The sequence below is a fragment of the Citrus clementina genome, unplaced genomic scaffold, assembly GCF_000493195.1.
Source record: "Citrus clementina cultivar Clemenules unplaced genomic scaffold, Citrus_clementina_v1.0 scaffold_3, whole genome shotgun sequence".
Lineage (NCBI taxonomy): Eukaryota > Viridiplantae > Streptophyta > Magnoliopsida > Sapindales > Rutaceae > Citrus > Citrus x clementina.
Window position 1 is genome coordinate 13,969,331 of NW_006262339.1, and position 21,909 is coordinate 13,991,239.

The window sequence follows — 21,909 nt, forward strand, 5'->3', positions numbered from 1 at the left end:
CACAGAGGTATTTTACATTCCCGAGCTAAAGAGTAATTTGATTAGTATTGGACAGTTTTAAGAAAAAGATTTGGCCATTGTGATTCAATATGGTGTATGCAAGATTTATCATCCAATGAGAGGGTTAATTATGCAAACAAACATGTCAGCAAATAGGATGTTTATGTTGTGTGCTTCTGCACCTACTTATGCTCCGGGACAAGCTTGTTTTCGAATGGCAACCGAGGACACAACAACTAATCTGTGGCATCGGAGGTTTGGACACTTGAACATGAAAGGCCTGAGAACTTTGGCATACAAAAAGCTGGTGAAGGGTTTGCCGATTCTCAAAACCTTCTGCCAAATTATGCACTGATTGTGTTGTTGGCAAGTAGCACTGTGACCCTTTTCCAAGAAAAGTTTGTGGAGAGCTTATCAACCATTGCAGCTTGTGCACTCTAACATTTGTGGTCCTATCACTCCTAAATCAAATAGCCACAAGAGGTATATACTCACGTTTACAGATGATTATAGTCATAAGATGTGGACTTATTTCTTGCATGCTAAGTTAGAGGCATTTGCTATGTTTAAAATTTTCAAAAGCATGGTAGAAAAAGAGAAAGCGAATTATATTTCTAGCTTACGTACTGACCGAGGTGAGGAGTTCACCTCATCGAAATTTAACAAATATTGTTGTTTAAATGGGATTGTCAGACAACTCAATGCAGCCTTCTCCCTACAATAAAATGGGGTTGCAGAAAGAAAGAACCGAACCCTATTGAACATGGTGAGGTGCATGTTGACTGATAAAGGAGTTCCTAAGGAATTCTGGCCAGAAGCTGTAAATTGGGCAGTGCATATTCTCAACTGATGTCCTACCTCAGCAGTGAAAGACAAAACACCTGAAGAAGCATGGAGTGGACTCAAGCCTTCAGTGGAGTATTTCAAAGTGTTTAGTTGTATCGGACATGTTCACATACCAGACATCAAGAGGAAGAAACTTGACAATAAGAGCTTCAAGTGTGTGTTTTTAGGGGTGAGTGAAGAATCGAAAGCCTTTCAAATGTATAATCCTGAATCTTAGAAGATTGTCATAAGTCGAGATGTGATGTTTGAAGAAGAAGAAAATTGGAGATAGGAGAAAACAATTGAAGCAACTCGAAGTGATACTCTTGAATGGGGAGATGAAAAAGAAAGTGAGGAATCTGTGAATGAAAGTGTCATTGGAAAAGAAGGACAGCTTGAGCAAAGTGAAGTTAGTGGCTCGGGTTCTTTTACATCAACATATGTAAATAATCCCCGTTCAAGGGAGGATCAGAAGAAAACCAGTATGGATAGTGGACTATGTAAGCCGTGAGGGTTTTTCTGAAGAAGAAGAAATGCAGCAGCTAGCTATGCTCACATCATCAGGTGATCCAGTAAGTTTCGAAGAGGTTGTTAAAAGTTCTACTTGGAAAGATGCCATGGACCTAGAAATTCAAGCCATCGAAAGAAATGGTACCTGGGAGTTGACAGAATTTCCAAAGGGAGCCAAGAAAATAGGTGTAAAGTGGGTTTTCAAAACTAAACTGAATGAGAAGGGAGAAGTGGACAAATGCAAGGCTCGGCTCGTAGCAAAACGATATACACAACAAGGTGGCATTGATTATACTGAGGTATTTGCCCCTGTTGCTCGTTGGGATACTATTAGATTAATTCTTGCACTAGCTACTAGCAGAGATTATAAGGTGTTTCAGCTTGATGTTAAGAGTACTTTCCTGCACGGTGAGATCACTGAAGAAGTTTTGATCGAGCAGCCACAAGGTTATGAAGTGAAGGGTGTTGAGAACAAAGTCTATCGGTTGAAAAAGGCATTGTATGGGCTCAAACAAGCCCCACGAGCATGGTTCAGTAAAATTGAGTCTTATTTTATCAAAGAAGAGTTCGAAAGGTGTTCAAATGAGCACACTTTATTCAAAAAGAATGGTGGAGATGGAAGAATCATTATAGTCAGCTTGTATGTTGATGATTTCATTTTTATTGGGAATGATGGGAAGATGTTTGAGGAGTTCAAGAGGTCAATGAAGCAAGAGTTTGAAATGTCTGATCTTGGAAGAATGAAATATTTCCTCGGAGTTGAGGTGGTGCAGGGTTTAGTTGGAATTTTCATAAGCCAAAGATGTTAATTAGGTACTTGAAAGGTTCGGAATGGAGCATTGTAATCCTGTGAAAAATCCTATTGTGTCTGGCTGTAGACTTGTGAAAGATGAATGAGGTATGAAGGTTGATTCCACCACTTACAAGCAAATGGTGGGCAGTCTCATGTATTTGACTGCCACCAGACCTGATCTTAATAAGTCATTTCATGGAGGCACCGATTGAGTTGCATCAACAGGCTGTGAAGAGAATTTTTCAGTACTTGAAAGGAACAATAGAGATGGGAATATTATAGAAGAAAGGTGGTGAGGAAAATTTGATTGCTTTCTCTGACGGTGATTATGTCGGGGATAGTGAGGATCAAAAAAGCACTTCAAGTTATGTCTTTAAATTGAGTTCTAGAGCTATGGCGTAGAGTTCCAAGAAACAGCCAGTTGTGACACTCTCTACAACAAAGGCAGAGTTTATAATTGCTGCTTCGTGTGCCTGTCAAAGTATTTGGATGCAGAGGGTTCTAGGGAAACTTGGACTCAATCAAAGTAAATGTACCATTTTCTATGATAATAGTTCTGCTTTTAAGCTTTCGAAGAATCCTATAATGCATGGTAGGAGTTAGCATATCGATATTCGATTCCATTTTTTTCGAGAGTTAACCAGAGATGGTGTAGTTGATTTGGTGCATTGTGGCTCTAAAGACCAATTAGCTGATATTATGACAAAACCATTGAAGTTGGATTTGTTCTTGAAGATGAGAGGACAGCTTGGAGTATGCATCGTTCAAGAGATAAACTGACTGTAAATTTTGCAGTTCAGTTTAAGGGAGGATTTGTTAAGTATTTGCTGACTAAGTCTAAACAGATTATCCCTTTAGTTTCTGAGTTTGTTAGTTCGTGTTGAATAAATCCTGGTTTGCAGGGTGAAGATTTTTTTTTTGAATTATTCTTCCTTAATCTTAGCACTTTGGATCATTCTTGTTTGTAATGGCTGTATAAAAGTCTCGGTTCAATATTCAATAAACAAGCTTTTACAGCTACCAAAATTTTTTGCTCTCCGCATTTGAGTTCTAGCTTAAGCTAACACAGTCACAAAAGTCAAAGCGGAACCTGTAAATTTTGTGAAGTTCTTCAGCAGATTTTTTATTTAACTTTGTCTGATTTTTCTTTATGGTTTTTGAGTTTGTCGGAGATGTTTCAGAAACCCAGAAGGATGTAGAAATTTTTAAATCATTTGAGCTTCTTTCTTATTAAAGAATTCTTTTCCAGTTTTCCTGCATTATGAAGTATGAACTGATCCAATTGAGCAATTTGGGGCTGTCATTGCTGCCTTAACCAAGCTAAAATGACTTCGTTTTAGGGAGAATGGAAGGGAAAAAAAAAGGATTGAAAAGGCGTCGTTTATTGGCTTCGGGGTTTGACCCAGGGTAAATAGCAGAACTCTTTGGGATAAGACTCTCTTGATCCGATCATATATGAGTAAATACATTGTTAATAAATAAAAAATTAATTTTTATCAATACACTGTCATTAAAAAAAATATAACAGAAGATATTTAAAAATTCAGTAGAGAGAAGATTGAGAGAAGATTCTATTCCAATAAATATCATCATCCTTTTACACATTAAGGTTGAGGGGGTGTGTTGTACAATCTTTTGAGGGGGTGTGTTGTACAATCTTTTATAAACGGGGGCTTATTTTGCAAAATTGGGGAAGGGTACATTACACTTAGCAATAGTAAAAATCTTTGTGGCAACGTAATGATTTTTTTTCAATTTCTAATTCGAGAAAGAGATGAGATGAGGTGGATCCCCTCCCCATTTTTTCATTTATCCCTTTTAATTTTTTATTTTTATTTTAAATTTCTAGAATAAATTTTAAATTATAAAATATTAAATATTGGTGTAAATAACAAATATTAAATATTTATACAAATAATATAAAGACTTTAATATAACTTAACTGCAGCCCAAAGCCCACCACCCGACAATCAACAAATCAAACTCTTAGTCACTCTTTCACAGTCTCACTCATCCTTTGCAAATTATTTGTGCTGTAGCCAGCACCCAACTCGTCCTCGTATCATCATAACTCAATAGCATGTTGCGTCTCTAGTGGTCGAGCAACCTAGTTTGTCGCTTCATCAACCAACAGCACGACAAATACTCATCATAACTCAGTAGCATGTCGCATCACTGGCGACCGAGCAACCAAGATAGTCGCATTGTCAGCCAACAGCCCAGCTCACAGTGTTAGTCACATCATAGTCGGTGGCCAAGAGATATGATTGCTCATAGACAACACACACATCAATATTGTAGAAAAATCATATTATTCGAATTTTGTTTTGAAAGACATTATTTGATGTTACGTATACCAAAAGTTTGATGGAGTAGAATGAAATAAGTTTCATTCATTCATTTTATTATTGATATAAGAGTTTTTTTTTTTTGTTATAAGATTACGAAGATTGATGAAGATAATTATTCTAATGATTTCTTTTTTTAGTGTGACTTTTATAATGAGTTAATGTTAATGTAAGATATATTGTCAAACTTTTCTTTTATTTAAATTTTTTTATTTTAATCTAATTAAATCAAATTTGAAAACTAAAAACGTATTAATTATTTGGGAATTGGAAACCTTCGGGGATCCCCTATTATTACTTGAAGATTCCCATACCCTCCCCTCAAGCAATTTTGATAGGGACGGGGACATATGTAGAATATTGGGGATGGGATGTCAGTCCCCTCCGTTCCCCTCCCTGTTGCCACCCCTAATTACACCTTAGGGTTCCTACAGCAGAGATTAAGGGTATGTCTGGGATTTCATGCAAATCTATTTTAATATAGAATTTAAAATAATTATGTTTGTACATAATTTGGTAACATATTTAATAACTTCATATTATCATATAATAGTATTATTAAATAATTAACCATAAAATTGCATAGGTACATTGAAAATTTGAAATGAGTAAAATGGACAAATTATGCTTTTGGCTATAGTTGTAAAATTAAATATTTATTTTGAGGCAAACTATTTCACAAACTTAAAATTGGTTCACTTTTAACTTTCTATGTATATTCCCTGTTCCCTAAGTATCAATAACAATAAATGTTAATTAATAAATAATACTAATGCATTGAATCCATTAAAACTACACAATTAAGCATGTTTGGATGAAAGGAGTATTGGGTAACCTCTTAGAAAATACTTATGTTGCACTCTTTTTTAAAAATAAATAAATAAAATTTCAAACCCCATACGTGGGGTAGTCTTAAAAACACACACGCACGCGTATGTGTGCGCCCGCGCACACATATATAATAAGGATATTTGGTATTGTACAAAAACTGAGTTTCAAATAATCTGATTTTTAAAGTGAAACTCAGATCTTTACAGTCCACCTAAGACTACATGTATTATTTGAAAATCACTTCTGAGGTAAGTTTATCAAACACTACTAAATCACTTATTTGAAAATCTAATAATCTCAAATATGTACTAAACACTAAATAAGGTGTAGTGCATGACTTTCGGAGTATACTTTCATTTTATATAGAATCTAATTTTAGGCTATAGAAACTAGAAACAACAAGTTTCACATGAATTTGCCAATAAAGCTGATATTCCTAGTCAATAGAAGAAAGAAGAGAGCATTGCGTCTCTTATCTTAGCCCACTGGTAGGGCGAAAAATTGCAACAAGTTTGCTCTTAATACTTTTCAGTGTTTTAGTCAGTGGATTCATGTAGGAAGTATAATAAACATAATAAAAGTCTAGCTATAATATTAAATTATAGGATCAAAATACAAAGTTAGGTTCAGGCATATACTGCACTACCTACATATATATGTACAGAAAGATAACATCTGAAAAAATAAATAACTATCTCGTACGCGAAGTTAGTCATCTCATAGGGAGAAAGAGAAAGAAGATGGGAAAATTATACAAACAAAGGGATAAGAAATCTAAGCAAGCTTCAAAAATTAAGGCAAAGACATCTCCATGTGCTGACCAAGATTGCAAACATTACTACAACTGCAGCTGCCCTAAACAAAACAGCAAATGAGTGATTTGAGTGACCAGCTCGAAAAGTGTTTGAGGTATCTTTATCCATCAAAACAGTGCTCTTTAATCTTCCTTTTGTCCGTTCATCTGTAGTCTGTTCTTCAGAAATATTACTGTTTTCATTCGATGCTAGTTGGGAATCTCCCTTTAGTTCATACATCGCACCAGTAGCAGCATTAACAGGCAGTTCCTTTTCTGCATCTGCTACACCCTGCACATCGAAATTTAATCAAATTCATAAACCACACGTAAAGATATCGTCAGAACTTCAAGACGATCTCCATTTAAAAACTTCTAACCTCTGCAACAATAGGTTTTGATTCATCTTCCTCTGGCATGCAGCTCTGAAGTCTTACTGGTCCAACTTGAAGTTTACACTGCAGCCGTAATCTTCTTGGAGCATCACCCTGCTTCACATTCACAAAGCCCTCTCTGTATGGAAGACTTTGTGGATTGCGCATCCTAGTTCTAATACCAGTTGCAACAATATTTCTGCTGGCAACTCCAACTGCGTGATTGTTTGAATCACCAAAACCACCAAATGCATCATGGAACTGGCCAGTTGTAGAAACAGAAGAGAAAACGTCCTGCTCGCAAGATTCAACATCTGCGTTGCAGAAGTCATCTAAGTAACATGAGTTTCTGAAATTTATTGACGGCTCATTATCACTGTTTTGAGAGGTCACAGTTCTGAAGTCTTCTGGCATTCTTAACATCTTTAAAGGACTTGCTCTTGCAATGTTATCCTTAAAACACAAAGAACTGGTAATGTCTGGGTTGGGCTGCTGCATGTAGAACAACTATGTCAAGCAAACACAAAACTTCCCATTATAGTAACACAGCAAACTAATAATTTTATCAGCATTATTTGCAAGAATATACCATAAACTTGATAAAATTATGAAAGTCCTGAAGCAACACTTACGCGAGCTTGGGCTACTTCTGCATCTGACTCACTGCATGATCCACTGTCCTTAACAAAAGTCATGTTACTTGGTGTCTCACTCACAAAGAATGAATTCCACTGACAGTCACTCTCATCAAACAAATTCTCATCCGAAGTATTAAGAATAGAATCCAAGAACTCCGTAATATAGGCATCTGATTCGGATGGTAACTGCCCCTTCTCATCAATGGTGGTCAAATCATTGCGGACAGAATGAGATATGGAAGAGGATCCTTTCTCCACTGGAGAGGGCGAATGCAATGGAGGAAACAGGGTGCAATCTAGTGGCTCCAACATCACTGTAGTAAACACATCACCAAAGTTTTCTTGCATGGCTTGATCAATCTAAAGTAGAAAATATAGATTATATTATTCCATTACATTTTTCATTGTGCAAAATACAGAAGGAAAAAAAAAATTGAGATTGAGCACATGATTATCACCTCAGTAGCTGTAAATTCCGAGCTTTTGGTCTGACACTCTTGCAAATTAGATGTTACTTTCTCCGCCAAATGAGAAACAGAAGGTTTGCAGTCCAGCAATGTTTGATCTAACGCAAACTCAGATCTGGCCGAAGTAGGAGATGATTCACTGGGTTCGACTTCGACACAAATTTCAACACTCTCATCTTGTTTCTTAAACAAACGACAAAGTACAAAAGCGCTCTGCAACACATAATTTTTTTTTCCATAGTCAGCCTAAAAACGAGCAATTAGGCAATAACATTTAACAAAATCAAACAACAAAGTGAGCGTTGGTCTTACTTGGCCGGGTTTGGTGCCATCAAGATCGTCAGCAGTAGCTCGATACTCGTGCATGACCCAATTGGTCCTTTTACCTTTAGGAGCACGACCCATATGAAATACAAGCGTTTTCTTCATACCAATTAAGTGATTACCAGACTTAATTTTGCGATCTTTACCAGTTGCTTTCCAGTACCCAGCTGCTGTTGCTCTGTTCAATCTGTGCCCATTTGGGTACTTTCTATCCTGTGGGCAGAAAAAGAACCATTCTCGATCTTTTGTTTTTATAACTGATAAATCTACAAAAATAAATCAGACTCAAATTGTTAGTGAGTGAGTTAATTATTACTGTCATTATTAATCAAGAATATATGAAGAAAAAGTTAATTACCAGGCAAATCCCAGGGCTCCCGTTTGCAGACATCAATTTCACTAATAACACTGACTTCATCGTTATGTCCGTTGATCTTCATCCTCAAATAGAAATCAACCAGTTCCTCATCCGTTGGTCTAAATCTGAACCCCAGTGGCAGTGAATTCAATGACAACACTGCCATCGCTAAGAAACCCTATTATCAAATTCTCAGAGATATTCACTACCACTAGTATCAACCTTCTTTTATTTTTTTTTCAGCTGTTAAAATGGCCTTAAAAGAAAAAGAAAGGAAAAGCAACCAAACTCTATCAAATTAGACAGGGACTTGGTTTTCTTCGTCTTCTTTAAAAACCCCGCGTATTAAACCCCTCGTATATTCCGCGTTTACTCGTTTTCTTTATTCCCTTATTCCATTTCTACCCCTAATCTCTGTCTGTTTATACTCGAAATTACAGGGTAGAATCGACAAATGGATGAAGCTTTTCGAACAAGTTTTAAAAGTGGGGACTTTGCGTCCGTCAGCAAATGAGATTTTGACACGTCAACCGTAAGACGTCACATCATGTCTTGGAAAGAGAGAAGGGTATGTACTAGGAAGTTGCCTTAGTCTCAGTTTCCTCCCATTCGTCGTTGTTTCCAGTTTTAATGACAATTACCAAAATTATGATGCAGTTGTGGTTTTTGAAATTATTAAAATGACACAACGAGAGAAATCGATGAAGATGAGTTTTAAGATAATAGTAAGTTTGGTTGTGTCCAGACTCACTTTCTGTTCACCAAAATCAACAATTAGGAATTGATTAGTATCCGCGTGAGATTTATATTAGATAAATCTAAATCGTTGATTCGGGAACGTGTATAAATTTAATTAATAAAATTATTTGTGTGCATCAAATTAAGAATTTTGATTATTATCCAAGTGACATTTATATTATCTTTATTAGACTTGTAAATTTGGGAAATTTATAAAATAACCACAAAACTTTTGTTATTTTCACAATTAACCCTCTAAATTTTTTTCTATCAACATTAGCCAAACATAAGTATTTCTCTCTAAATTACCCTTGTTTACAAACCAAAAGTAACTTTCCTTCGCTCCTTTTATCAAACTAACCGCAGTTTTGCAATCTTGAATCATCACCGGCGGCGACAAAAGGTAACGGCAAACGCCAATGGCGAACGATAAAAATGAAATCCGATCATAATCCATCCAGATCCAACATCGATCCGCATCACTGAGTGGTATGAGTTATTTTCTGAACTTACGAAAGAGTTTCAGTGCGATTGCTTGGTGCGACATGCACCTGTCGCACACACAAAATTTTCGTGGGAGATCTGCCTCACCTTGTCGCACCAAGCTTCGTGCGACAGGTGCCTGTCGCACCAAAAGGCAGATTCACCGACGACTCGCAGTAAGCAATCGCACTGAAACTCTCTCGCAAGTTCAGAAAAAAAACTCATACCACTCAGTGATGCTGATTGGTGTTGGATCTAGATGGATTATGATTAGATTTCACTTTTACCGTTCGTCGTCGGCGTTTCCGTTGCCTTTTGCAGTCCCCAGTGATAATTCAAGAGTGCAAAGCTGCATTTGGTTTGATAAAAAGGGAGAAAGAAAGTTGTTTTTGGTTTGTAAACAAGGGTAATTTAGGAAAAAAAGTGTGTGTTTGGCTAATGTTGATAAAAAAAATTTAGAGGGTTAATTATGAAAATAATAAAAATTTTATGGTTATTTTTATAAATTTTCTGTAAATTTTGGATGTATGTGCCAAATAAATAATGTCGATTAGTATTCACATGGGATATGTATTGGACAAATCTTGATCGTTAATCGTTGCTTGACACATCTCCTCAGCCTCATATGTCACTTTTTCATCCAATTGTGTCTGCTAGTATAGACTGTAGTGTGAACGCAAACCCCAGGAAAAAAAATGCTATTAGTTAAAAAAAAAAAAAAAAAAGTGAGCATCATCGCTCACCAACATGCCACACGATGGTTTTTCACTGGACAAGCCTGTGTAATAAAGACCTACAGCTCGTCCAATTAAAGGTTGCCACATGATGTGTGCACCCACTTGATCAAACTTCGAAAAACTAATATCAATATCATCTGAAGAATCTTCTGCCGATGTACCCAATACCAGGGTGACACCATAAAAACGTAGAAATCTAGAGAAGACACGCCTCAGTCGGACCCTCCTGCGCTTCACTTTAGCACTAGATGAATTAGACAATCGTAGCCCTATATTTTAGAAGGTCCAAAGTTTAGTTATCTATTTATTAATTAGTGTAATTAATATTTTTAAAAATTCAAAAAAAATTAGTTATGTAAATATTGTAGGAAAGCCTCTCTCTGTTATTAATTCCATTCATGATTGTCTCTTTAGATTTGATAATTTTGACCTTAAAAATAAAATATTTTTTTTACCGTGTAGAAATGATTATAAGCGTTACTTCTTTATTTTGTTAATATTTTCAAAAAAAAAAAAAACCAATGCTTCCACTTTTCAAAATTTACTCAATTAAGATTGTTAATCTCAAAACAAATAGATATTGAATCAGTGATATTCTTAGAAAGAAAATTTCCTCTCCCTGCTGCCCACAAAAAAGTTTCTTCTCTACAAAATTTATTATCATCATCTAATCATTGTATTCATTTCAACTAGTCAGCTTCCACATACTATAATTCTAATTATTATATTATTAATTATTATTGTTGTTATGTTTTTAAAATTTAATTTTTTTTATATATACATTACCATTTATATTACACCAAACGTGATACAATATCGAATATAATATATTAAGGAGATTGTCAATTTCCCTATATATATATATAACTTATCCCTTACTATTTTCAATTTTTCATAATAGCCAATATCTCCTTGACATAAAAATTTAAAAGAAAAAACGGATAAATGAGTTATTTGCTCGATATTTTCAGGGATGGCAATGGGGTAGATATGGGTTGAATCTACTCTGCTCTAGATCCATATTCATAATAAAAATTAAGATCCGTATCTGCTCCATATCCAAATCCAAAAAAAAAAATAAATATCTATATCTGCTCCAAATCCGAAAAAAAAATTAAAATCCAAATCTATTCTAAATCCGTCATGAAATCTAAAACTTAGCAATAAAAAAGTAATAATTTTTTAGAATGAAAATTGAAGGCTAAAATGTATTGATAACAAATAAATTATATAATTTTTAAAAAATATATAATAAATATTGTAACTTATGATTTTACACAAAACAACAAATAAGAAATATAATAAAATATTCTTCAAAAGTAATTGCAGGAGTAAGATCAATCTAATATTATATTGTCTCTTTCATCATTCTAATATCCACGACACACCCACCCTCATTCCTACAACATTAGATAATGACATATAAATTAAATATGATTTATATTTAGTGCTTTATTATCTTTATTATGACCATATTTGACTAAATATATGAATAACTATATTCCTTAAAAATTATTTAGCCAATACAATAAAATAAATTATCGGAGTTGTATTACTTGACTTGCAATTTGAATATTATATGTACATGCTTTGGGGTTGGCTGACCTTTAAATTTACAAAACTAACCTTTAAGTTTGAAGAGTTTAAATGCATGGTAAATATCACTAATGTGCTATGAATAAAATTTATTATCATTATAATTCCACAATTGTTAAGAAACTTTTAAAATAAAATAAAATTAAAAGATTAGTGAATATGGATATGGATTTAGATATTAAGATAGATCCAGACCTGCTCCAGATCCATCTTAGTGTTAGCCTAAAGGGCTTTACATAATGTAATTTTGATGATAACAAACATGTGTCTTAAGTAAAAATAATAAATATTGTATTTCACATTTTCACTAGTTTTTTAAGGATAATATTTATATAAGTGAATTAAGTGAAATCAAGATTGAAGACACTCAACGGACAACGGCGACATCAAGAATATAGTTTAGAGTTCAACGAACAAATTAGTGCGATAAATTCTTGTAAAGCCGGTATGATTTAATTGATGCATGATTTAGCATTTGAGAAGCTCAAGAGATTAATTTAATTAAATACTTTTCTAAAGTAAAAGATTTTATTTTTACAAAGTAAAATATTTTGTGGATTTGAGTAATTTGGACTTAAATGCTAAGTTTTGAAATCTTTGATTTTAATAAGTATTAAATGTCGGAGTTGGACGTTTTTACAAACATTTGAAATGTTTTGGGCCACACTATAATTTATGAATATTTTGGACTAAAATGAAAGGTTTTGAGAACTTTAAAAAATATGTGTATTATGTTGAAAAAGACCTTTGTGCGAAATAATAAAATATTTGGGGTCATATCATAATTTCAAAAATTTTAGGAAAGACAACTATTCTTAGAAAGTTCTGAAATTGGACATATTTATAAAGTTTTATAACGTTTTGGGCCATAGTATAATTACAGAAAGTTTTGGTCAAAGTGTAATTTCAGTGAACAGTATTATTGTAGCAAAATTCAAAAATAACGGTAATATCACTGTTCCTAAGCGGCTAGCCGGATAATCAAGTGGCTAACCGCTTGGGCGCGGGAATTTGCCTATAACGGCTAGTTTTTGGGCTTTTACTATAAAAATTCAACTCAAACTTCATTCTAATAACTAATACAAGGAAAAACAAGATCATATAACATATATTGAGCTTCCATTTCGCAAATCATCATTGATTGAATCATCATTGAGCTATAATTTGTTATCTACTCTTAAAGAGAGTTTCATTGTTGTGATTTTCATTTCTCATTAAATTGTGAGTGTACAAGTGTGAGAAACACTTGGGGTGAAGAGATTGGGGAAATAATCTCTTGTTGTAAAGGTCCATTGACACATTGGAAGTCAATTGTAAACATTTGAAGCCTTGGGAGGCTTGGATAGTGAAATCCTCAAGCCGGGTGTGCTTGGAAGCGTGGACGTAGACGGGGATAGCCGAACCACGTAAAAATCATTGTGTTTGTTTTCTCTTCCCTTACTCTTTTAATATTGTGCTTGATTGAATTTATTGTTTTTGATTTGATTAAGGCAATAGATTAAATTGTTATGCGAATTGTATTGCATAATTTTAAAATCTCAATTCACCCCCCCTCTTGGGTTGCATAACTTGCATTTTACTTAGATCCGCACATCGATATCCAAATCCGATCCAAATTCATTTTAAACCGACCCAAATCCGATCCATTTGGATTTGGATCACGTGGATCTTGGATCAGATCCAATTCATTGCCATCCCTAGATATTTTATCTTGAGAATATAAAATATATATTTTTTATTAGAAAAATGTTTAAAAATAACAAAAAGTATAAAAAAAAAGTCTCATAATTATTTTTTTTAGTAATGATATAGCTATAAACTCTTGTACAAACTTATTTTATACAAACTGATGTGGCATTAATTCGTTGGTTGAATTAAATATCTTTTGGCCCACATGATTTATTTATATTATTTTATATTTTCATTCAACCAATAAATTAATGACACATTGGTTTATACAAGAGTTTGTGGCTATATTATTACTCTTATTTTTTTTACACCCAAACCTATATTTATTCTTTTTAGTATTTAATTTTTTTATTTTAATATCCATTCTTATGATTTATTTATTTAATAATAAATATGAATAATAATATATTTGAAAATATAGATAATACAATAAAATTAGTATGTCATGAGAGTTATTAGTTATAACGAAAATAATAAAGAGTAACTGGTATATATTGATTTTAGTTGGGAGAAACAAACTATCTCCCTAATAGATAATAATCTTATACTAATTGATTAAATTCTATGGAATAAGTGTGATTTTTTTCATTGTTCAGGGTCTTTTCTCATTCTAAAACGTGGGAGGCACAAATAAGTAATACAACCAAGAGATAAGCTTGTTAAAGTTGAAAGCTTTTCTTTATCTTAGATAAAAAGATCAGGCTTTACGAATATGCTTAGTGCTTTGATTCCAACTTGAATGCTATGGCCAAGCAATAGCTTAAAAGTCATCATGCTAAACAATTTTTACTTTTCTCTCTTTTTGAAAGTCATCTTGGTTGCTAATGCTGAGCAATCTTTTAAAAGCCATCAGCTAAAAAATTCAGAGGTGAGAGAATTATTGGCGTTATTGTGTTTCTCTAATAGACTATTCTTTAATTTGGATTTTTTTTTTCTAAATTTTTATTTCTTAAATTAAGGTACTTCTTAATTCTCATGATGTTCTCTTCTACACAAAACAGAACCGACAATGCAAGAAGTAATCCTTAAAAGCACAGTCGATGTAACCAGCTAAAGAGTCTCTCCTTAACATACTATGTACACTTTAAATTTCCTAATTTTTTAATATTTTTTTTAAAAGGTAGAGGAGTGAGCATTGCCCAAATCATTTTGATATCACCAATTTAATGATGGTTGTGCTAAACTCCAATTGGAATTTTGTACTTCATGTACAATAAGTTACAGAGTGGGTGCTTCAAACTCTACTTACAAAAACTTTTTGCTTCAAGACCACTCGTGTCAACCACTGAATAAATCTCTATCTTCTTTCACTCGCCTTCTTTCACTAGCCCCCAAGGCTATTAAGAGAAAGTGCAATTTGCATGGGTTGAAATCAGTTATCATCTTAAATATCGTCCTCTGGGCTACCCTTCCCAGTAAGAGAATCGGAGCAGTTCTGTAGGGCAGCACGTATACCGCATGATTCATTGAGCACAGCACTATTTCGTGGAATCTTAAGCTCTCCCAAGAAGAATCCGATGAGCTATTTGAGCATCCCATTGCATGAACCATGCACCCTTCCTCTGTACTTATGTTCTTCCTGTATGGATGTGTCATCTGAAGAATCCAAGAAGCAGTTATGTGGCTTCTAAACTATTTGCCCTATATGCTAATGTGGCTTCAAACTCAAATTGCATAGCATGTGAGGTTAGTCAAGATAACCGAGAGCATGGCATTCTAATTGGTGAGAAGACCACAGTGAGACGGGCATGATCAGAAAGAGAATAGTTTTCAGGCCACCTTCCCTTCTCTACTTCAGGAGGGAAGAGAACTGCATTCTTTACGCTAAAACCAATTGTTTGCTCCAGACTACTTTTCACAAAACCATCTTCATCTTCATCATTGAGGTCATTTCTTTGATCTGACCATGTGGTCTTCCAAATTCGCTGCTGCAGTTCCATCATGTAGAAGCATTACCATTATAATTAGAGATCACAGACAAAACTAAAAGCATTGACATCAATGCAAGTAATCATTATTCAGAACCCACTAGATTCAAAGTACAGAGATGAAACACAAATTTAAGTTGCAGAAAATCTAAAATAGATAGGATTCAACAAAGATCACATAGCTTTATCTGCATGTGCTTGAGGAACGTTCTGATAATACGCATAATTGAGAGCTATATAAAGATAGCTTCATTGAATCTACCTGAAATTCTTTATAATCAACGACACCGTTCCCATCAATATCAGCTTGGACCCACAAGTCCTTTGTCTCTTCATCAGCGAGACCATGTTTGTGGCCAGTTAAATTAAGCTGAAGAATGACACAACATTGAGAGGCCTGCTCAGAAACCATGAGAGAAATAAAGAGAAAATGAGCTGAGATCATATAACAATACACAATACCTGTTCAAGAGCTTCACAGAAACCTGAGTAGGTAATGTAATCGCCATCATTGTCAGCTTTCAGAAATGCAAATGCATCAGTTTCTGTAAGGGAAGCTCTCCGCAGAAGACACTGAAAGTAAGAACGTTTCATGTTCAGAGAAGAAAACTCATGAAGTTGCTTGGTACGTTTACATCTTATGTAGTAAGTTGAGCTAAAAACCAAATACAAACCTATTCGAAGACCTAAGTAGACAGCAAAACTAGGAATGTAATATTATCATATGCAAGGAGATCAAAAAGTCTTGCATTTTAAAAGGAAAAAACAGTCCTTTGAATCAACCACAAATCAGTGGCGGAACCACTCATACACCCGGGGTTGCCCGGGCAACCACCAAAATTTTGAAATTTTTTTAATATTATAGAAATTTTAAAATATTAAATAAAAACTAAAAGGTTGAGAAAAATATCAATAACCAACAACTCCTAAACATTCAAAATATATTAATACTCCTACTTTACAGTCATTATTTTAATTTTTATTTATACACCACTTTTTTCTACCCCCATCAAAGAGTAAAAATGTACCTCAAATCCCCAAGGCTCAAAATTGGCAACTTCATCTTCCATTTCCTTTTTTAAGTTTATTTCACATAACATAACTGAACAACCCATTCAACTTCCTTTTTAAGTTCTTTGATTCTCTCACAAGGGCCAAGGATCCAAAGTTTGCTTTCTTCTTCTTCTTTTTTTTTTAAAGGTTTATATTCTTTGTACCTATTCTTCAAATTCTTATTATTTAATAAGGAATTTTGCATTATGAACTTTTAATTTATATTTTTAGGCACAATCTGTTTTGTATTAATTTATGAATTATGTGTGTTACTTTAGTATTAAGATGTGTGCATTGTTAATTTATTAATTATAATTATTAATTTTTATTCGTAAGTTCATTTTGATACATGAGTGAATCATATGGTGTAATATATAATTATTTGTATTTTCATTAATTTAAGATTTTGAATAGCATTTAGTTTATTTTTGTTGCAATGTTTTTTTATATGTATTTTGGCAACGCCTAAATCAAAATCCTGGTTCCGCCCTACACAAATCTATAAATCACTTTTAGGTAGTGGACACCATGGGAGTAATTGTGCAGAGTCTTGTTATTTGCACAAGCTCAGAGTAAAAGCAATTTACATACAATGGGTAAGACAGCCAGCAAAAGAGGTATTCAGAGGCATAAGAAATACGGTACTTATGCCAGCCTGCTTTAAGAGACTTCAGGAAATTGAAGACACTGCATAGAGAATTCAAGACAGACTCGAGGATTGCCACTATTATCGGATATTGTTAGATTGGAGGACTCTGGCCACAAGTAGAATAAGACCAGAGATTCATTTCAACTCATTAACACCATCGTTCGAAGAAAAGAAATGGGGAATTAATCTGAAGTTGAGAGAAACTAGTAAACTGAGACGTCTCAACCAGTTTTTTAGGCCTTTTATCAATATCAACACATTTTAAAAGCCTAAGAGTAAAAAAAGAGAGCGAAAGAGAGAGGAAGCAATGCCACATAAGTCGACCAAAATAATCTGCTTCTTGCTGTGGCAGGAATGTATATGGAATCCCAGGCATGAGAATTTTGAGAGAAGGTATATCCAACTCGAAAATTTTTAATCCCTACTTCAATATTGTTCTTTCAATAGTTTTCTGCAGCTACTTTTGAACAGTAATTTACTAAGGACGGTCATATCCAGCTCTTAGAGAAGAAATGTAGAGTTAGTTAATTAAAATCACTTCTCTAAGCATTGAAACTTGTAGCCAAAATCAGCCAACAATAAGCTACTTACTGAATGAGTCAGTTAATTCAGGTAAGAAACAGATGCATCTCATCAAAAATCATATGACTAGGTACACCTAATGAATTTTGATAGGCTTGTCAGATAGGGAGATCTAACCTTGAACATCCCAAATACTGCTTCACTCCAGCTCGCTTTCAATAATTTTCGGTATTTATTGGGATTAAGAAGCCATATGAAATCTACGCCACATATGTTACCTCGATGATTGCGGTGACTAACCCACTGTGAAGATTATCTAAAAGATATGAGAAACATAATCGACACATATTTGCTTCGACCAGGCTTTTAGATGAAATGGAATAAAACTTGTTGCATGAACATTAAAATGACCTTGTGTGCATCAGCATCTGTATACTGATGAGCGGTATCATATGATGACACAAATCCCTGTGATCTGAGGAATTTGTAAACATGCCCGCGTTTGCTCCCGTTCCAGTCACTATAGTGAAATATAAAACGCAAGTCAGAGAAATTAAATAGGATAATAATCATACTAAAGCAAGATACCTTCCAAATGGAAAGAAAAGCAATCATAAATTTACCCGCATAGTATGATAGGAATGGGCTTGAGATTGTGTTCTTTCTGATAAGACTCCACATGTTGCAGAATTTTATATACCTAAATGAAACATGATGTAATTGAGATCAAAATGAGAAATTATGTCAAAAAATAAAAATGAAAAGGCAAAAACAAATTCACCTGATGTAATCGGACTAAAGAGAGACTAGAATCATGAGGAAATAACAAATGGGTATTCACAATGAGAATTTCCTGCCGAAGATCACCATTTCGACACTGTGAAAAAGGGTCTATTAATTCAACATGTAACAACTGAGCAACACGATCTCCAAAATCATTGAAGAGCAAATCCCGGTAGTTGACAACTCTAAAGTAATCCTTATGCACCGCAGTCAGCAGACCTATAATAATGACTTCATCAGTTTCTTTTGTTCCCCCAAGCTACAACATTCTAATCATAATTTTTTCATCTATTTCATTTCCACTCATTTACACTTCGGAAACTAATATTCACAAAATGTTATTAACAAAAAAAAAAAAGAAAAGAAATACACACACCATCGCCACGGTTGTTGGTACGGGCAAGCTTGAAATTGACATAACCAGCATCACTCAATCTCTTCTCATACATGTCTACGAGCTCTTCGTTACCAACCCAAAACTCCTGCCATTAGAAATATATTTCAAATTTATAAGTAAATAAATTGCATAGAAGTTCAAAATCAATGTAAATTTTAATGAAAGTAAAGTTAAAACAAAAACCTGAAGACAAATAATGGAAGATCGTTCATACAACAGCCAATCTAATATCCTCTGGTTTCTACCAAACCAATACGCTCTGCAATCACTTTCCCGGCAATTCTGATCCTCCATATGATTTGAAATTTTAAATTAAACCCAAAACAAAATAAAAATACACGAAAATAAAAACAAAAACAAAAAAAGCAAAACAATACAAAAAGAAACCTCATTGGAGAGGCGTTTGTAGATGGGAGCAAGAATGTTGAAGGTGGTACAAGTAATGCAAGGCTGTTGTTGATGATCTCTAATCGAAGATGATATCGCATAACTCCCTATTCTTGATATTCTTCCCTTCATTTTTGTTCTCATGGTTTTTGAAAATTTTGGTATCTGCTTCTGTTACTTTTAATGCTAATGAAACCCAACAGTTTTTTCAAAAAAAAATATTTTTGTTTTTGTGTTAATTTAGTTAGCAAAATGGAATAAAGCCACCATCACGGATGTTTTTGTCTCCTCCCTCAATTTTTTTAAATTTTTTCCGCTTTCTTTCTATTGCTGAATGCTAATTGCTGTTATTATTACTGTTTATTTATAGGTTGTTCTAATTAACGACCGCTTCATATTCATTCGCCTTCCCTCTCTCTCCGTTTTCACCGTTTCTTTTTCTTCAGTTTATTTTTATTTATGGATAATTTCCGCCCACAGTGAGTCCTAACCCCTAGTTTTGATAAATGTCAATGCAGACTCACGAAGTCCGACATGTCATCAAATATTACCCATCCTGTGTCCATCCAATTTTACTTGCACAATTTGAAAGAACTATAGGTGTGATTTGACCGCATCTCAAAAGTTTTGGATGGACATTGATATTTTGTCAAAACTTAAGGGGTATAGGCAGAAATTAACCATTTTGCCACCAGGGTGGGGATATTTATGGGGGCGGACAGAAAATCGGAGAATCAAACCGAATCGATTGGGTTTGATTTTGTCTAATAACCTGAACTCAACTATTCCATTTCGGTTGGGATTAATGAAAATCAAAACCGAACTGCGTCAACAAGCAAACAAACAAAACCCCAAAACAGTAAGAATACAACAAATAGCTCGCCTCTTTCTTACTAATTTTACTGCTACGACATGTTCAGCCGTCACGTCACATATAGCCAGGCGTCAAGTCTCACATAGCCAGCCATCACCGTCTGTCAACTGCTGTCGGAGCTTGCGTCTAATGTCAATTTGTCTCCCTATCTCTGCCGCTCTCTCTGATATTATTTTTGTTTAATTTGTAGTAATGGCTTTTGTTTTGGGGTCCAGCTACCGTGCCCCCAGGACACCGTGCCTCCTTCATTTGTCATTATCTAGTCCAGTCGTTAGATTATAAAGAGTGTTATCCAACGGTTGAGATTTTAGTCACGAACAATGATGTGAAGCGGGCAATTGCCCAAACCCATTTGAGGTACAAGAGTAGTTTTAGGGATCTGTAAATCCTTAACCGTATTTGGCCCGACGTGAGCGATTTCCCTAAAGCAACCACCAGTTTCGTAATTGTGTGTGACTATAGCTGCTGCAGCGACGCTGAATTAAATTTTCGAAGACGATTGTGGTGACTTGTGGATTTGTTGTGGTCGTATTGAAGAAATGGATAGGATTGCGTAAACCATCATTAAAGGTTAGTGAAATTTTAATGTGAGATTTGTGACGTGAATCATTTGTAGCTGATAATATAGTTGGTGCGAAATTAGATTTCATATGGATAATGGGAAGATATGAGAGTGCAGGGCGTAAATTTTTAAATTAAATTTCTGGAAATTTTATGAACAATGTAGTAATATAAAGGAGTTTTTTACTATTATTTTTATGTTAATAAACACGTGTATTGAAATTGTACGAGGGAGGGATTTCGGCAACAGAAATTCAGGCTAGTGGCAGCTGAACCTGAAATAATTGAGTTGAATATTGTTGCTGCGAATAATGTGGTGGGAAGTCAGATTTCCTATAGAGAAGTAGAAAATAGTGGAGTAAAGGGGAAAAAATATTGAAAATGATTTAGGGATTATACTCTAGCAGCTGAACACGGCCCATTTAAAGTTGTATGATTGATGAGAAACTTGTGGTTTGCTCTATGTGTTTGCCATATTTCCTTTTCTTTATCTTCAGACTGACTATGCCTTCGGCTGCAACTTTGTAGAAGCATCTACGAAGTGACAAGTCAGATGTGAATCACACAGAAATTTTGAAAATGATATCATAATTTCTTGTGCTTGTATAATAACAATGGGACTAATTAGTTTAGATGTTTTGTATGTTTTTAAGTTAATGTAATAAAAATTGAATGTATGTCTGGCAATTCAACAGTAAGGGGGAAGTTAGTAAGTTGTACTATGAACATGTGTGGAAAGTACAAACAGGAAAAGTGAAATTGCAGCAAGTAATAAAATGAAGTTAAGTGCAAGCATTTAGATGGTGATGCAGGGGAAATGGTACATGTTTACAGCTCGTTGTACATATGTTTCATTGACTGTATGCTAATGTAACAAATAGCTGATCAATTAACAATTGCCCATGTCATAACAGTTTCAGTACAATCCATATTTGGCCGAAACTCTTACCGCTGGACATGACTTCTTGTGAGTACTATTAAGCAGCAATGATGACGACTCCATAAGTAAGTTTGTCACACAGTTATTCATAATTGCATTTTCACTTACTCTTTTTGCTATTTGAAATTGCAGGCCTGTAAAGGTGACCGTGTCCCAACATGCATGATCCCTAATGCTGCCATGTGCTCGCCCTTCCACATCTGTCCATGTTATCTTTCTTCCTATGATTGAAGCCGAAGCTTATCTATTTCTTACATTCAAACCGATGCTGTCAAAGGAACTCCACCAACTAGGATACTTATACACATTCT

General features: G+C 34.4%; 2 protein-coding genes and 1 long non-coding RNA gene across 8 annotated transcripts; 1 reads left to right on the forward strand and 2 right to left on the reverse strand.

Moving 5' to 3' along the window:
* Positions 1-5,966: 5,966 nt before the first annotated feature.
* Positions 5,967-8,571, reverse strand: LOC18049668 (NAC domain-containing protein 62). 3 transcript variants are annotated; one of them, XM_006441217.2, is made up of 6 exons: positions 8,262-8,571; positions 7,892-8,169; positions 7,571-7,792; positions 7,107-7,472; positions 6,481-6,963; positions 5,967-6,392 (listed from the first exon to the last, which is right to left on the reverse strand). In XM_006441217.2, exons 1-6 carry the CDS (start codon positions 8,425-8,427, stop codon positions 6,093-6,095), a joined length of 1,815 nt encoding a protein of 604 aa, XP_006441280.1. In that variant the 5' UTR covers positions 8,428-8,571; the 3' UTR covers positions 5,967-6,092. The 3 variants fall into 3 exon arrangements, with proteins under 3 accessions (XP_006441280.1, XP_024044682.1, XP_006441279.1); XM_024188914.1 differs by having other exon boundaries at positions 6,481-6,981; XM_006441216.2 differs by having other exon boundaries at positions 6,481-6,966; positions 8,262-8,570.
* Positions 8,572-14,594: 6,023 nt separating this feature from the next.
* LOC18049669 (uncharacterized calcium-binding protein At1g02270) lies at positions 14,595-19,586 on the reverse strand. 2 transcript variants are annotated; one of them, XM_024189856.1, is made up of 10 exons: positions 19,224-19,586; positions 19,020-19,118; positions 18,816-18,921; positions 18,438-18,658; positions 18,280-18,356; positions 18,068-18,176; positions 17,834-17,959; positions 15,895-16,005; positions 15,695-15,802; positions 14,596-15,432 (listed from the first exon to the last, which is right to left on the reverse strand). In XM_024189856.1, exons 1-10 carry the CDS (start codon positions 19,365-19,367, stop codon positions 15,196-15,198), a joined length of 1,338 nt encoding a protein of 445 aa, XP_024045624.1. In that variant the 5' UTR covers positions 19,368-19,586; the 3' UTR covers positions 14,596-15,195. The 2 variants fall into 2 exon arrangements, with proteins under 2 accessions (XP_024045625.1, XP_024045624.1); XM_024189857.1 differs by lacking the exon at positions 17,834-17,959 and having other exon boundaries at positions 14,595-15,432.
* A 295-nt stretch (positions 19,587-19,881) lies between these two features.
* LOC18049670 lies at positions 19,882-21,878 on the forward strand. 3 transcript variants are annotated; one of them, XR_002906501.1, is made up of 3 exons: positions 19,882-20,667; positions 21,573-21,625; positions 21,731-21,878. It is a non-coding gene; the product is annotated as an uncharacterized LOC18049670 (long non-coding RNA). The 3 variants fall into 3 exon arrangements; XR_002906502.1 differs by lacking the exon at positions 19,882-20,667 and having other exon boundaries at positions 20,675-21,663; XR_002906500.1 differs by lacking the exon at positions 19,882-20,667 and having other exon boundaries at positions 20,675-21,625.
* The last annotated feature ends 31 nt before the right edge of the window (positions 21,879-21,909 follow it).

Excerpts from the sequence above, each read along its gene's own strand:
- LOC18049668 (XM_024188914.1), bottom strand. The coding sequence starts at position 8,427 with ATGGCAGTGTTGTCATTGAATTCACTGCCACTGGGGTTCAGATTTAGA. Across the intron at positions 8,170-8,261 it reads GGAGCCCTGGGATTTGCCTG|ATTTATCAGTTATAAAAACA; the intron begins GTAATTAACTTT and ends TTATTTTTGTAG. Across the intron at positions 7,793-7,891 it reads ATGGCACCAAACCCGGCCAA|AGCGCTTTTGTACTTTGTCG; the intron begins GTAAGACCAACG and ends TATGTGTTGCAG.
- LOC18049669 (XM_024189856.1), bottom strand. The coding sequence starts at position 19,367 with ATGAGAACAAAAATGAAGGGAAGAATATCAAGAATAGGGAGTTATGCG. Across the intron at positions 19,119-19,223 it reads ACAAACGCCTCTCCAATGAG|AATTGCCGGGAAAGTGATTG; the intron begins GTTTCTTTTTGT and ends ATGGAGGATCAG. Across the intron at positions 18,922-19,019 it reads CTTCCATTATTTGTCTTCAG|GAGTTTTGGGTTGGTAACGA; the intron begins GTTTTTGTTTTA and ends TTCTAATGGCAG.